Below are 15,520 nucleotides of genomic sequence, written 5' to 3' on the forward strand. Positions count from 1 at the left end.
AGTTTCTCCTCCAGAGGGGCTGGCAAACCACTTCCACATGTGCTTTTTTCCATATCCCACTGCTGCTCTGGAATTTGGTTTATGTTCATTGTCAAGCTTCTCACACTGTGAGAATGAAGGCTTAAGAGCTATTAGGGGCCATGGGGGAAAGCAGAGGAGGAGACGGGATGGTGGAGGAGCCTGACGAGTGCCCTGGTCTGCTGGGGTTTGTGAGTGTGTGTGTGGGGGTCCTTAAGATGGAGCCTGGACTTGGATTTCCACTCACACGGGAAGCAGGAAGATGGCTTCTTTGGCATCTGGAGGATACTCTGAAATCAGGCCTAGTATTATAAAAGTCCAAATCCTTCTACACTCCATGTCCAACCCCCCTCACCCTCCAAAATCACACAAGGGTCCTGAGAACAAGCAAAGGCGGTGAGAACATCTGTGTGCCCCTGTGGACCAGACACTCTCACTTTTAAAGCCTCCACTGATGTGGGTTTGAAGAAAAACAGACCCACAACTGTCAGTCAACATCCAAATGCTGAAAATGCTTCACATGAGCCATATCTTCAGAATTTTCAGCCTTCTTCATCTTTCAGCTCGTTCAGCCTGTCTGCTCTAAAACGCTCAGCTGCTCCTGCAGATTTCTGCTGGCTCTTTCAGTGTTTCAGTCAATTCAATAGAATCAGAATTTATGTTGATTGCTTAAATGCTTTAACACTCTAAACAACCGCTGCTTTTACAAATGTTTCTTTAAATTCAAATGTATTGAAATTCTTTTGCTATATTAAAATTGATATGATTTGTTTTGAGATTGTGCCCATTTCAGAACTCGTTTCTAGTACTGTGGAAAATCCACATAGTCATATTTATCTATAACAATGATGACAGATGTTTTAAAGGGCAGATATCTTTCAAAGTCCATGAAAACGAGTGGCTCCTCACATTGTGACATCAGACAGTGAGTGTCATGGCCGCGCTCCTCCCTCATCCACGCAGTCAGTGTGGGAGAAAATCAGGTGATTAATGACACCTGTCTTTATTGGGAGCTGCTGGCCTGCAGTCAGTGTCAGTTTGTCTCGACTTGCAAGTGCCCTGTTCATGCAGACTCTTGAACTACAGACCTGTGTTTCTGTCTCAGACCAATCCCCTGCTTTGGACCCCCTGACCAACTCAGACAGCCCGAAGGAGATTCTCACTCGCCATCCTCAACGTCAGCCCTCTGTTGTGCACTCGCTCCACCTCTGCTTCGACTTCATCAGCTGATCAACATTCACAAGTTATCACCGCCAAGTAAGATTAACACGCATTCCTGCCTGATTGTGTGGAACCTCCTGCATGCGTCCCTAACAGTCTCTCCATCCCTGTGTGACCCCCGTTCACCAGCGGTTGTTACTCCTTCTTGTCCCGCCAGATTTCCTCGTCCTGCCTGAGCCAAATATAACCCTTCTATAATTCTTTCGTGCTTGTGCTCATTGGGGTCCAAATAGAAATCCTTTCAGTGAAGAGCAGCCCCTTCCAGGAAGGGTTTGTGCTGCCAGCACAGCCCCCATGCATACACACACACACACACACACACCCACACACACACAAACATACACACAAACACACACACACAAACACACACACACACACACACACCCACACACCCACACACACACACTTTCTCCACAGAACTAGCATCTTTGCAAAGTTTGGATGTTGTTTGTTTTCATGGCTGAAACGCAGACACGCTGCCAAGGCCGACTCAAGGTTGTCATCATGAAATGGGCGGCACCCACACGGAGTGAAACACGGTGCCTCAGAGATCGAGTCTTCTTACTTCCTGGTAGGAAAATTAACTGCGAAAATAACAAATATTTCATATAAAATTCATTCTTTAGTGTGCCAAAGGTAATATGTGACTCTTCTCATGACAACACAGGTCGGTTTACAACGGGCGTTTATTTGTACTTCTGCAGGTCATCACACTTCTTGTGGGACATTGCGTGCCTTCGCTTTCATTACGCCTTCATTACGCCTTCATTACGCCGTGAAAACTATAACAAAACATTATACACGTTTCAGGAGAAATGAACAATACAAAATAACACAAAAACAAGCATAACAAATACCTCGTTTCCGCTTGTCAAGAAAAAGAGTCTCTTTGAGTCCAAAGTAATCTTTTTTGCAGCTCTTTCTCCCAGCTTGAACTCTTAATTGCTGCAACCTCGTGAGCAAAAGACGTGCTCACCTGCGGCCAACATAAAAGGCTCAAATTCTCGCGAGAATAATCCTATTCTTCTGAACATAATTCAAACAAAATTCACTGTACACTCCGAAGAAATAAAATTAAATCACCAAATATTAAACATTTCACAACCCATGAACTTCAATAAAATATATAAATTTAAACTGCATTTACACTCCCACCAAAATCACTCCTATGAAGAATAAATGGGATTTTCATGTCAAACCACTACTGCTTTGGTTACTCACTCTGCTTCTACAAGCGTTACAACCTTATGAACAGGTCTATCTAAATGCAGTAGTCTAGTGTGTGAATGTCCTTTATTCTGTGTAGTCTCACTGACAAGTAGAGTTAACTTTCGTACGATGCCATCTTCACTAGGATAGGTTTTTAAGACTCTAGCAAGCTTCCACTCATTTCTTGGTGTGCTGTCATCTTGTAGAATCACAATATCATTCACTTTCAGGTTTCGTGTTGAGTTTTGCCATTTCTGACGTTGTTGAAGGTTTAGCAAATACTCTCGCTTCCATCTTTGCCAAAATTCATTGGCCAGGAATTGCACTCTTCTCCATCTTTTATGCAGATATAAATCTTCTCTGCAAAACTGTCCAGGAGGAGGCAGTATGACTGAAGATTTCATAGTCAGTATATGGTTTGGTGTAAGAGGCTCTGGTCCGGTGGGATCATGCAGGTGCTCCACAGTTAATGGTCTGCTGTTGATTATAGCCATTGTTTCATAGAGAAAAGTTCTCAGAGATGTAGTGTCAAGTCTGTTGCCTGTCTTGTCAAGCATGACTGCAAGAATACTTCGGATTGTTCTTATTTGGCGCTCCCAAACTCCACCCATATGACTTGAAGATGGAAAATTTGCCACAAACTCACAACCAAGAGCTCTTTGACGTTCTGGTTCCACTTTCTTGAGCAACTCAGAAAACTCTTTCCTGGCTCCCATGAAATTGGTGCCTTGATCACACCTTAGTTGGCGAACTGGTCCTCTGATTGCCACAAAGGTTCGAAATGCATTTATGAAAGCATCAGCCATCTTCTGAACTTCTGTATTTCTCCTGTATCTCCTACATTTCACACATTTGTAAATGTGTGAGGAGACCATGTTTCCACATCCAATTATCCATATCCCATTCGCACGCAGTTCATTCATGGTCATTCCTCTGCCCTGGTGACAAACACGCTCATGATAGTGCTTCACAAGCAAGGATGATACATGAGACCTTTTGGGAAGTATAGCTGGATGTTTTACACTATAGTCCAGGGTTGATCTGGAAAGCCTTCCTCCAACTCTGAGGACTCCGTCGTCATCAAGAAAAACATTTAAACGGTGTAATTGATTGTGTTTGTTAAGAGAGTTGACTTTTCCTTGTTTTAATTTCCTTATGTCTTCTGCGAAGGCTTCTCTTTGTTCCAACTTAATTATAAGCAGTTCGGCTTGTCGCCTTTCCTCAAGACTGCTTGTCTCATTTGATCTTGGTTGTACTCCCTTACGTTCTTGGACAAATCTTCTCAGCCTGGCAACAGCTTTCACAACTCTAGACCAGTCTGAAAACTTGGTGAAGCGGTTCACAACTGAATCCGTTTCTGTTTTCACAGTGTTGACACAAGACTTGCGAAGCTCTGGGTCTGATATTTCCAAAACTCCCACCATCTCTTCTTCACCAACTTGCATTTCAAGTGTCTGTTGCCAGAGATAATCTGGACCCGTTAGCCAGTTAGATTCTCTTAACTGTGATGCAGTTAACCCCCTTGAGGCATGGTCAGCTGGATTGTTTTCTGAACTGACATAATGCCATTGCTTTGGTTCTGAGCTCGACCTTATGCGCTGAATGCGGTTGGCTACAAAGGTGTGGAACCTCTTTGCATCATTGTTCACATATGCAAGAACAACCTTTGAGTCTGTCCAGAAGTACACATCCAAATTTTCAATCTCAAGTTCCTCTTTGACAGTATCACTGTTCCGAGCTGAGGTTACTGCAGCTGACAGCTCCAGTCTTGGTATGGTCATCTGCTTGGTGGGGGCCACCCTTGCCTTTCCCATTACAAGTGAACAACACACCTTTCCTGATTCACTTACTGCTCGGAGATATGAACAGGATCCGTATCCATTACAACTTGCATCTGAAAAGTTGTGGAGTTCATACTGTATGAACTTGCCAAAGCTTGAAGATATGTAGCACCTTGGTATCCTGATTGTTGGCAGTTGGGATAAGTCTCTCAGCCATGACTCCCATCGAGACTTGATTTGCTCTGGGAGGTCTTCGTCCCAGCTCACTTTCTCTTTACAGAGCTCTTGAAGAATTTGCTTCCCAAGCAATATGTAAGGAGCTACAAATCCCAAGGGATCAAAGACTGAAGCAACTGTTGAAAGAACCCCTCTTCTTGTCATGGGCTTGTCCTTGACAATAACTCTGAACTGGAATTCATCAACTTCAACACACCACTGGACACCTAAAGCACGCTCGATGTAAAGTTCACCAAGAGCCATGTTTATGTCTTCACTCTGTGCACGTTCTGCAGGTGGTATTGCAGCACAGACTTCTGGATGGTTAGAGACAAACTTGTGGAGACGAAGATTCCCAGTTTTACATAGAGCTCTTGCCTCATTCACCAGATGTATGGCTTCAGATGGAGTTTCACAGCTTATTAGGCCATCATCAACATAGAAGCTTCGTTGAATGAAATTGATAGCCTCTTTGCTAAAGGTTCCGTGGCCCTGTGATGCCAAATATTTGAGTCCAAAATTAGAACAGCCTGGCGATGAGGCAGCTCCAAACAGGTGTACTCTCATTCTATACACTGCAGGTTCGGAGCTTAGATTTCCATTTTCCCACCACAAGAACCTGAGGTAGTCTTGATGGTCACTTAAAACATGAAATTGATGGAACATCCGTTCAACATCACACATGATAGCTATTGGACCTTTTCTGAACCGGCAAAGCACACCAACTAAGGTGTTTGTGAGATCTGGCCCAGTAAGAAGATGGTCATTTAGAGAGGCATCTTTGTATCTAGCTGAGCAGTCAAACACCACACGGATCTTACTTGGCTTGTGTGGATGGTAAATCCCATGGTGTGGAATGTACCATACAGGCTGGTTATCCAACTCAGAATGTGGAACCTTTTCAGCATCTCCTCTTGATATTATGTCATTCATAAAATGAACATAATCTTTGAAGTACTGTTCATTCTTTCGCAGCCGTCGCTCTAATGAGGCTAACCTGTGCAGTGCATAACCTTTGTTATCTGGAAGCTCAGGCTTGTCCTCCCTGAATGGCAGTGGGAGTTCATAGTGGCCATCTTCTTTCTGCCTGATGCCTGCCTTTACCTTTGACAAGAAGAGAAGGTCATCTTGAGAGACTTGATTAACATCTGATGCTTGATCTGAGAAATCTGACTCTAATGCTCTGATAATTTCTGTTGAAGTGATTTCTCTTATTTGAGTTTGACATACAAAGCTTACTTCTCTCCTGAGTTCAACTGATGACTGTGCAGACGGTGTTACTTGGCAGACTATTATTCTGTGGCTGACTCCTATAGAGTCAACGCAATCACTTGAGGATTGTGAGCAGCCAACAATGCTCCAGCCCAGATCAGTTCGTTGACCATATGGCTGAGTTTCTTTACCAGGCAGAATCTCCTTTGGTTGAAGGGCTTGGTGGCAGTTATACCCAATAAGAAGGCCGACTTCACAAGACAGCAAAGGTGGGATCTTGTCAGCCAACTTTTCCAGATGAGTCCACTTTAGAGCAGTAGCTGATGTTGGGATGTGTGATCTATTTGCTGGAATATATTCTCGTGTGAAGACTGGTGGCAGTGAGATTCTTCTTTCCAAGTTGTATCCTCTTACTTGTAGGTTTGTTAGCCTTTGACATGAAATACTTGCTAACTTGGATGACATTGTGGACAAACGCAGACTTACATTTTCCTTGTGGGTGTTGAGATCTTGTGCTACTTCATCTAAAATGAAAGTAGTATCACTTTGGGTGTCTAATAATGCGTAAACAAGAATCTCTCGATCTGGTTCCTTTGAGGATGATACCCAAACTGGTACTATGGAGGAGGTTTGTGAAATTTGACTTTCTTGTATCACTCTGTTTGATGTTGCTGCTTCAGTGGTTTTCTTCGTGTTTTCATTTTCTGTTATTTTATCCTTTGGATTTTGAAGTGTTGACCTTTGCTGCTCTTTAAAGTCATCATTGTGCAAACAGGTGGGATGCTTCTTCTGACATTTTCCACATGTACTTCTTTTGTAGCACCTTTTTGACTGGTGGCCAGCCTTCAAACAGCCAAAACAGAGCTTTTCTGCTTGCACAAACTTAACACGGTCTTGCAAATTCTTTTCACAGAACTTTTTACATTCTGCGATGAAATGTCCTGAATGTTTACAAAATGCACATGGTGGGTTACTTCTTTCTGTTGTGTTTGTGAACAGAGTCTTAGCTTGAACTGGTATATATTTTGGTTGTTTGGGTTTTTCTCCTTCCACACTCTTTAATGCTTGTACTGAAAATACAGGATCACAAGCAAGATCTGCTTCTCTTGAGAGGAAGTCCACTAGTTCTTTAAACCTTGGATACGTGTGAAAGGTTTCTCTGGTTTCCATAACCTTGCGGTTCCAACTGGAAACTAACCGATCTGGAAGTTTAAGCAAGATCTTTTGGCACTCATTGCAGTCATTGAGAACTTCCAAGGTCTTTACATGTGACATAGCCTTTTCACAGCTCTGGAGGAAGTCTGCAAATTCTCTAAGTTCATGTGCATCCTTTGAACTTATTTTTGGCCAACTGTAGAGTTTATCCCTGAAAGACTTCCCTATGATGAATGGATCACCAAATCGTTTTTCCAAAATCTGCCACGCTGAGTCATATGCAGCCTCTGTTCCGAGCATGAAAAATCCTTCTACAGCCTTTTTTGCAGAACCGCCTACGTACCTTTGAAGGTAGAACAGCTTTTCATTCTTTGGTATATTTTTTTTGTCTATTAGTGTCTGAAAAGACACTTGCCAATCTTTGAATTTCAAAGGATTTCCAGTAAAAACTGCGGGCACAGGTGTTGGAAGACGATTAGCACTTATGGCTTCTGCTAAAATACTAACAAAGTTTGCACTGTCTTGCATATGAGTCGTGGTTGTTAGGGGTGTCGTCATTTGGTATGTGATTGCTTGTGGAATAAATGGAGGACTTGAGGCATCAAGTGTTTGAACAGGGGCTGGAAAAGACTTAGGAATCACAGGAGGTCTTGGTCTTTGAAGCATAGATGATGACTTTGTCAAAGGGAAATTTTTGAGAAGTACTTACTCTTTCAGTGTTACCTTGTATGAGGGAAACTTCTGCTTGGTCGTAGACTTCTACTCTAGCTTTAGCAGCATTTAGCTTTTTGACTTCTTCGAGTCGTTCAAGTTTTCTACGTTTGTCTTGTATAGCCTGAAGTCTAGCTTGTTTCTCTGATTCAAACTGAACAAGACGCTCTTTATCTTCAGCCTCCAGCCTTTGAAGTTCAACTGCTTCCTTTTCTTGTTCCTCCAACACTGCCAAAACCTCTTGACATGCAGCAGCTTCTGCAGCAGCTTCTCTTCTTTTAGCTGATTGGACACTTGAGTGAAAAGAATCACACTTTGACCGATCAGACATTGACTGAGATGACGAAACTGTTGAATTTAAGATTGATCCAACATCTGGCCAAGGTTCCTCATCTTCATCTGCTGGTGACCCTTGAAGCTGTCTTTTAGCCCTTTGGATAATAAATCTTGACAGTGACATACAGGTATCAACCTTGCGCCGCAGGTCTGACTCAGGCGTACATACTTGGCGCAGCTCATCGTACATTCCCTGTACAGCAGAAGAGGTAACTTGAAGGTCCTCAATTATTTCATTTAGCTCCTCCTTGGAAACTTTATCTGATAAAATTTCTTTACTGATTCTTGCATGATATCTCCACTTTTCATATGTCATTTTGTACTTGCGTTCCATTGCTTTCAGTTTTTCTTTTTGGAGTTCTTCTCCTTTTTCAGTCAAGCTTCGAATTCTTTCACTTCTTCGTAGTGTTTTTGCTTCTTCTTCAGGAGTAAGGTGAACATTTTCAACTTGGGCAGATGGCTCAGCTTGCTCCTCTTGATTGTGTGTTTGTGCATGTGACATCTTATCAAGTGAGTAAGTGTGCAAATATTTAGGAATATATATTTTAGACAATATTTTTAACTTGTTTAAATTTTCAAATGTAATAAGCTTATCTAAACATGAAAGTCAAATGATCTGTCACTAAATTAAATAAATGAAATTTAAAAACACTTCAAGCCTAAATTGCAATGGAAAAACATTTAAAATAACAATAATAATACTGATGAACTGTAGTATTAACTTTGCTTTCAAATATTTTAACCCCTTAAATGAACTTTTTTTTTTTTCTTTTTAAATAAGTCACAAAAACATTTTCTTGATATGTAACAATATAGTAGAAACGCCTTAGAATTCCAAAGATAACAAATAACTTATTTCCTTAGCTGCAACCTTTAAATCCCCTTTTTACAATATTTCTTTACTTTTTGGAAATTAACTTTCTGGGATTCAATGGACCAGCTGCGCTTCCGACAGTCCTTTCATATGCTTGCCTGCACGCGGTAAGGAAATGGGCGTCGGCTTCCTCGTGCCTCTCGGCTCTGCTTAGCGGGCTTCACGCTGCAGTCTCCTGTCTCCTCCCCGTGTGGAGCAGTCGAGTTTTCACTATGACTCTTCTCATGACAACACAGGTCGGTTTACAACGGGCGTTTATTTGTACTTCTGCAGGTCATCACACTTCTTGTGGGACATTGCGTGCCTTCGCTTTCATTACGCCTTCATTACGCCTTCATTACGCCGTGAAAACTATAACAAAACATTATACACGTTTCAGGAGAAATGAACAATACAAAATAACACAAAAACAAGCATAACAAATACCTCGTTTCCGCTTGTCAAGAAAAAGAGTCTCTTTGAGTCCAAGGTATTTCTTTTTGCAGCTCTTTCTCCCAGCTTGAACTCTTAATTGTTGCAACCTCGTGAGCAAAAGACGTGCTCACCTGCGGCCAACATAAAAGGCTCAAATTCTCGCGAGAATAATCCTATTCTTCTGAACATAATTCAAACAAAATTCACTGTACACTCCGAAGAAATAAAATTAAATCACCAAATATTAAACATTTCACAACCCATGAACTTCAATAAAATATATAAATTTAAACTGCATTTACATAATATATTATCATAAACATGTAACTCTGAAAGGGTTAAGGGTCGTTTAAGGCTGTAAAACTCCTTACTGCACACATTCTACACTTCTCTCAGACAGACATAAACATTTTCAGACTTTCCACTCTTCTTTAGACTCAAAAAGTTCAAACTTTCATAAAGATTAAGTCCAGAACTGCAGAGTCAAACAGCTAGTGATCAAAAATTTTGCCTATGAAAATTTGGCAAGCTAAATGCATTTTTGTACTAGAGACATGGTATGTAGAATGATCGACGATGGTCTACAGTCAATCAGGATGCAGAACACAATGAACTAAAAATATATATGTGTATATATCTTCTTTCTCTTTCGGCTTTTCCCATCAGGGGTCGCCACAGCGAATCATCCTTTTCCACCTCACTCTATCATGGACATCTTCTACCCTAACATTAGCCAACTTCATGTCCTCTGTTAAGACATCCATGTATCTCCTCTTTGGCCGTCCTCTCGCCCTCCTGCCAGGCAGCTCCATCTCCAACATCCTTCTACCAATATGTCCACTATCCCTCCTCTGAACATGTCCAAACCATCTCAGTCTGGCTTCTCTGACTTTGTCCCTAACACAGGCAACATGAGCCGTCCCTCTGATGTACTCGTTCCTTATCCTGTCTAACCTGGTCACTCCTAAGGAGAACCTCAACATCTTCATCTCCGCTACCTCCATCTCAGCCTCTTGTCTCGGTCTCACTGCTACCGTCTCTAACCCATAGAGCAGAGCTGGTCTCACCACTGTCTTGTACACCTTTCCTTTGAGTCTTGCTGGCACTTTTCTGTCACACAACACTCCTGACACTTTCCTCCAACCACTCCAACCTGCCTGCACTCGCCTCTTCACCTCTTTTCCACAATCCCCATCACACTGAACTGTTGACCCCAAGTACTTAAACTCCTGCACCTTCTTCACCTCAGCCCCCTGTAACCTAACGCTTCTACCTTGATCCCTCTCGTTCAGACACATGTATTCTGTCTTACTACGACTGACCTTCATGCCTCTTCTTTCCAGAGCAAACCTCCACCTCTCTAGCTGTTCCTCCACCTGCTCTCTACTCTCACTGCAAATTACAATGTCATCCGCAAACATCATTGTCCAGGGAGATTCCTGTCTTACCTCGTCTGTCAGCCTGTCCATCAGCATAGCAAACAAAAAAGGACTCAAAGCTGATCCTTGGTGTAGTCCCACCTCCACCTTGAACTCCTCTGTCTGACCTACAGCACATCTCACCACCGTCATACTTCTCTCATACATGTCCTGAACTACTCTGACATACTTCTCTGCCACTCCAGACGACCTCATACAGTACCACAGCTCCTCCCTCGGCACCCTGTCATACGCCTTCTCTAAATCTACGAACACACAATGCAGCTCCTTCTGACCTTCTCTGTACTTTTCCATCAACATTCTCAAAGCAAAAATGGCATCAGTGGTGCTCTTACGGGGCATGAAACCATACTGCTGCTCACAAATCTCCACCTCTTTCCTAAGCCTGGCTTCCACTACTCTTTCCCACAGCTTCATTGTGTGGCTCATCAACTTTATTCCTCTATAGTTGCTGCAGTTCTGCGTGTCACCCTTGTTCTTAAAGATCGGGACCAGAACGCTTCTCCTCCATTCCTCAGGCATCTTCTCACTCTCTAAAATCCTATTGAACAACCTCGTTAGAAATTCCACTGCTGTCTCTCCTAAGCACTTCCATACCTCCACAGGTACGTCATCAGGACCAACGGCCTTTCCGCTCTTCATCCTTTTCAGAGCCTTTCTAACCTCATCCTTTCCAATCTCTGCTACTTCCTGCTCCACAACAACCACATCTTCCTCCCTTCTTTCCCTGTCATTTTCCTCGTTCATCAGCTCCTCAAAATACTCCTTCCATCTTTTTTGTACACTCTCCTGGGTTGTTAGCACCTTTCCATCTCTGTCCTTAATCACCCTTATCTGTTGCACGTCCTTCCCATCTCTGTCTCTCTGTCTGGCTAGCCTGTACAAGTCCTTTTCTCCTTCCTTTGTGTCTAACCTGTCATATAGCTCATCGTAAGCTTTCTGTTTGGCCTTTGCCACCTCTCTCTTCACTCTACGCTGCGCTTCCTTGTACTCCTGTCTACCTTCCTCAGTCCTTTCTACATCCCACTTCCTTTTAGCCAACCTCTTCCTCTGGACGCATTCCTGTACTTCCTCATTCCACCACCAAGTCTCTTTACCGTCTTTCCTCTTTCCAGATGACACACCTAGCATCTTCCTACCTGTTTCCCTTATAATCTCTGCTGTAGTTTCCCAGTCATCTGGAAGCTCATCCTGACCACCCAGGACCTGTCTCAACTTCTGCCTAAATTCCTCACAAGTTTCTTCATTCTGCAGCTTCCACCACTTGGTCTTCTTTTCTGTTTTCCCTCTCTTCTTCTTCCTGACCTCCAGAGTCATCTTACACACCACCATGCGGTGCTGTCTGGCTACACTCTCTCCTACCACCACTTTGCAGTCAATAACCTCTCTCAAATGACCTCGTCTGCATAGGATGTAGTCCACCTGAGTACTCCTACCTCCACTTCTGTATGTCACTCTATGTTCCTCTCTCTTCTGGAAGTAAGTGTTGACTACAGCCATTTCCATCCTCTTCGCAAAGTCCACCACCATCTGTCCCTCCAGATTCCTTTCCTTCACACCAAACCTGCCCATCACCTCCTCATCACCTCTGTTGCCCTCACCAACATGTCCATTAAAGTCTGCTCCAATAACAACTCTCTCTCCTCTGGGGATACTCTCTATGACCTCATCCAACTCACTCCAGAATCTCTCCTTCACTTCTAACTCACAGCCAACCTGTGGCGCATACCCACTGACTACATTCACCATCACCCCTTCAATTTCTAACTTTAGGCTCATCATCCTGTCTGAGACTCTTTTCACCTCTAGAACACTGTTTACAAACTCCCCCTTCAGAATCACTCCTACCCCGTTTCTCTTCCTATCAACACCATGATAGAACAGTTTGTATCCTCCTCCAATACTACGTGCCTTGCTGCCCTTCCACCTTGTCTCCTGCACACACAGTACATCTACCTTCCTTCTCTCCATCATGTCTGCCAGCTCTCTGCCTTTCCCTGTCATTGTGCCAACGTTAAGAGTCCCTATTCTCAAACCTATGTTCCTGCCTTTTCCCTTCTCTCTCTGGCCACGGACCCTTCTGCCTCCCCTCTTTCTTCGACCAACAGTAGTCAAATTTCCACCGACACCCTGTAGGTTAACAGCATCGGTGGCGGTCGTTGTTAACCCGGGCCTCGACCGATCCGGTATGTGTAAAGTGTTGTGGATGATTCGCATGGTTATTTTGGCAATTTTTACGCCGGATGCCCTTCCTGACGCAACCCTCTCTATTTATCCGGGCTTGGGACCGGCACAGAGGCAACTGGCTTGCAACCCCTGCGGCTAGATTATATATGTGTATATATATATGTTTAAAAAACATTTAAAATTGCTCTAAAGAATATCTATAACACTGCGAGTCCATGAAAGGTGAACCACACTGCAGCTGGCAGCACAGACTCTATCTGGAAGGGGCTCATTCATTCATTCATTCATCTTCTAATCCATTTTTCCCTTTCAGGGTCACGGGGCTGCTGGAGCCTATCCCAGGCACTTGTGGGCGAAGGCAGGGGACACCCTGGACAGGTCGCCAGTCTGTCACAGTGTAGAGTATCCACAATCACATACCCATTCACTCTCACACCTATGAACAATTTAGAGTTGCCAATTATCCTATGAAGCATGTTTTTGGACAGTGGAAGGAAGCTGGAGACCCCGGAGAGAACCCACGCATGCACAGGGAGAACATGCAAACTCTACACAGAAAGGTCCCCCATTGATGTTCTGTTTCAGGTCCCCCAGCCGGGGGCCTTCTTGCTGTGAGGCAAGAGCGCTAACCAGTCAATTTCAATATGCCTCAAAAACCACCTCCTACAAACACTTTTTTTCGATCAATGTGAGTCTCTTTCGAAATTGTTGTGTTTCCATTAGGCAAATTTAGTATCGCAAATCCAATTTGCGCAGTTGTAAATCAGGAGTAGATGACAAAAATGCAGTTAAAAAAAAGCTGTTATGCAAAATTTACAATTGGCAGACTACACTGTCCCTACTCCGCGGGTGTAACGATTAATAAAAAAATAGATTTCTATTCCTGCAACCCAACCAGATCGATCTTTCTCAGGCCAAATTGAATTGAATCGACCTAAACCAATAAAAAATTGTTTCAAAATGAGACAAATGATGATAGAATCAATCTTGGAAAGACATGCAAGTCATGTGACCATCCAGTGTCTAGAATGTTCTAAGAATGTTCCCCTTTGGATTCTCTGGATGTGGAAAAACAACAGTGGTGAACTTTAGGAAACTAACATGTGAATGGATTTGACATTCATTCTAGTTTACTTGTTTGTTTGGACACAGATTTCATTTCCACTTGATGATCTGGAAGAAATCCAAGAATCTGGAAAACTTCACTGTTCAGTAGCAGGAATTTCTGTCTGAGTCTCACTGCTGGAAGTTTGGATGAAGATAATCTGGATCCACTTCAGGTCAGAGAATCGGATCGTTCAAAATGAATAAATATCGACAAGGAATTGTATCAGTGACCACAAGTTATGATCTGAATTATTTTAAAATGAATCGTTGCACCCCTAGTACTGATCCATGCACGGTTTTCTTCATCTGAGCTGGCATCTGGCTCAAAACACAGGAGATGAGTGTATACAAAGGGATCATGGGAAAATGAGTGCTGGCTTACTCAGTGTCAACAGTCTTGCTTTTAAACGTCTCAGCTGCATCCGCCAGAGTCCAACACAGTGTCAGACAGGGTCAGCAGTTCTCTGGTGTTAACTATCAAAGGCTTCACCTCCATCTCCTCACTCTGAAACATGTCTTGAGCTTTAATTTGTCTCGTTTGTCCCTGAGAAAGAAGTCATATTCTAGTTTGGGCTTCTTGAAGATTTTGTCCTACGTATCTCTTGGTCTTGAAGTGTCACTGGTGGAATAAGTCTTCATTTTTCTTTTTGGCCCAGCAGATCTGATCCTTGCAAGGGTTAGAGGTGACAAGGAAATTCTCCAAAGGTAGATTGTTGATAATGCTTAATCTTGCCTCATCCTCAGGAGAAGAACAAAACCAGAAATAACCACATCAGGAAGTCCCTTTGGAAAAGTCAGACTTTGCTTCTGACAGCTGCAGCCCAGCGACCGACCACTGCTACTGGACCAGAAAGATTGAACGTAAATCACAGATGTTTTTCTTTGAAATCACACTGACTTTGTCCTGCAAGGAAGCTTCACATTTCGGTTCCACAGACAGGAACTCATAATGACATGGACGGATGTCTCCTAACAGTGCAGCCCCCCCGGCTTGGAACTCAAATTAAAACCAATCTGAAGGTTAATTGGCGAGTTATGAAATTTAGCTCCATTGTTCATTAAAACATCCAAACACATGTTTGATGAAAGGATTTCTTAGCCATTTCAGTATGAGATTCTCATCCAACAAGTTTTAGGACAGCTCCTCTCCACTACACAAACCATCTCCTCCACTTCCCAGCATGCAGCTCTGCCCTTCACAGCCTCCGTCTACTGCAAATATTTTTATATCATCAAATTTTTTAGTATAAAATGTGTTTTCTCACCTCAAGACCTTTTGTCTCAGAGAACGTTACCTGTTCATTCAGGCGTTTGGTTTAAATGCTAGTGTGGGAAGACAATCAACTTTAAATGTAGGGCTGTGGAGCAGTAGTTGGGCGGGCAACCGCTGATCAGAAGATTGCGGATTTGATTCCTGCCTTGCCATGTGTCAAAGTGTCCTTGGGCAAGACACTGAACCACACCTTGCCTCTGGTGGAAGGTTGGTGCCAGTGCTCTGCAGCAGAGCCGCCATCAGTGTGTAAATGTGTGTGAATTGGACAGTGACTGTATAGCGCTTTGGGCCTTTGAGGAAGGTAGAGAAGTGCTATACAGGTACACGACATTTACCATTAAAAAAAACTACAGGAATAAGGAAAAAC

General features: G+C 43.1%; 1 protein-coding gene across 1 annotated transcript; it reads right to left on the bottom strand.

Annotated features, from left to right (window-relative positions):
• Window positions 1–1,875: 1,875 nt before the first annotated feature.
• On the bottom strand, window positions 1,876–3,850 carry LOC111947690. The gene is made up of 2 exons (XM_023957091.1): window positions 2,097–3,850; window positions 1,876–2,021 (listed from the first exon to the last, which is right to left on the bottom strand). The coding sequence occupies exon 1, from the start codon at window positions 3,375–3,377 to the stop codon at window positions 2,457–2,459; it is 921 nt and encodes a 306-aa protein (XP_023812859.1). The 5' UTR covers window positions 3,378–3,850; the 3' UTR covers window positions 1,876–2,021; window positions 2,097–2,456.
• Window positions 3,851–15,520: the final 11,670 nt, after the last annotated feature.

Source organism: Oryzias latipes, chromosome 7 (assembly GCF_002234675.1).
Source record: "Oryzias latipes chromosome 7, ASM223467v1".
NCBI classification, from domain to species: domain Eukaryota; kingdom Metazoa; phylum Chordata; class Actinopteri; order Beloniformes; family Adrianichthyidae; genus Oryzias; species Oryzias latipes.

Excerpts from the sequence above, each read along its gene's own strand:
- LOC111947690 (XM_023957091.1), bottom strand. The coding sequence starts at position 3,377 with ATGACCATGAATGAACTGCGTGCGAATGGGATATGGATAATTGGATGT.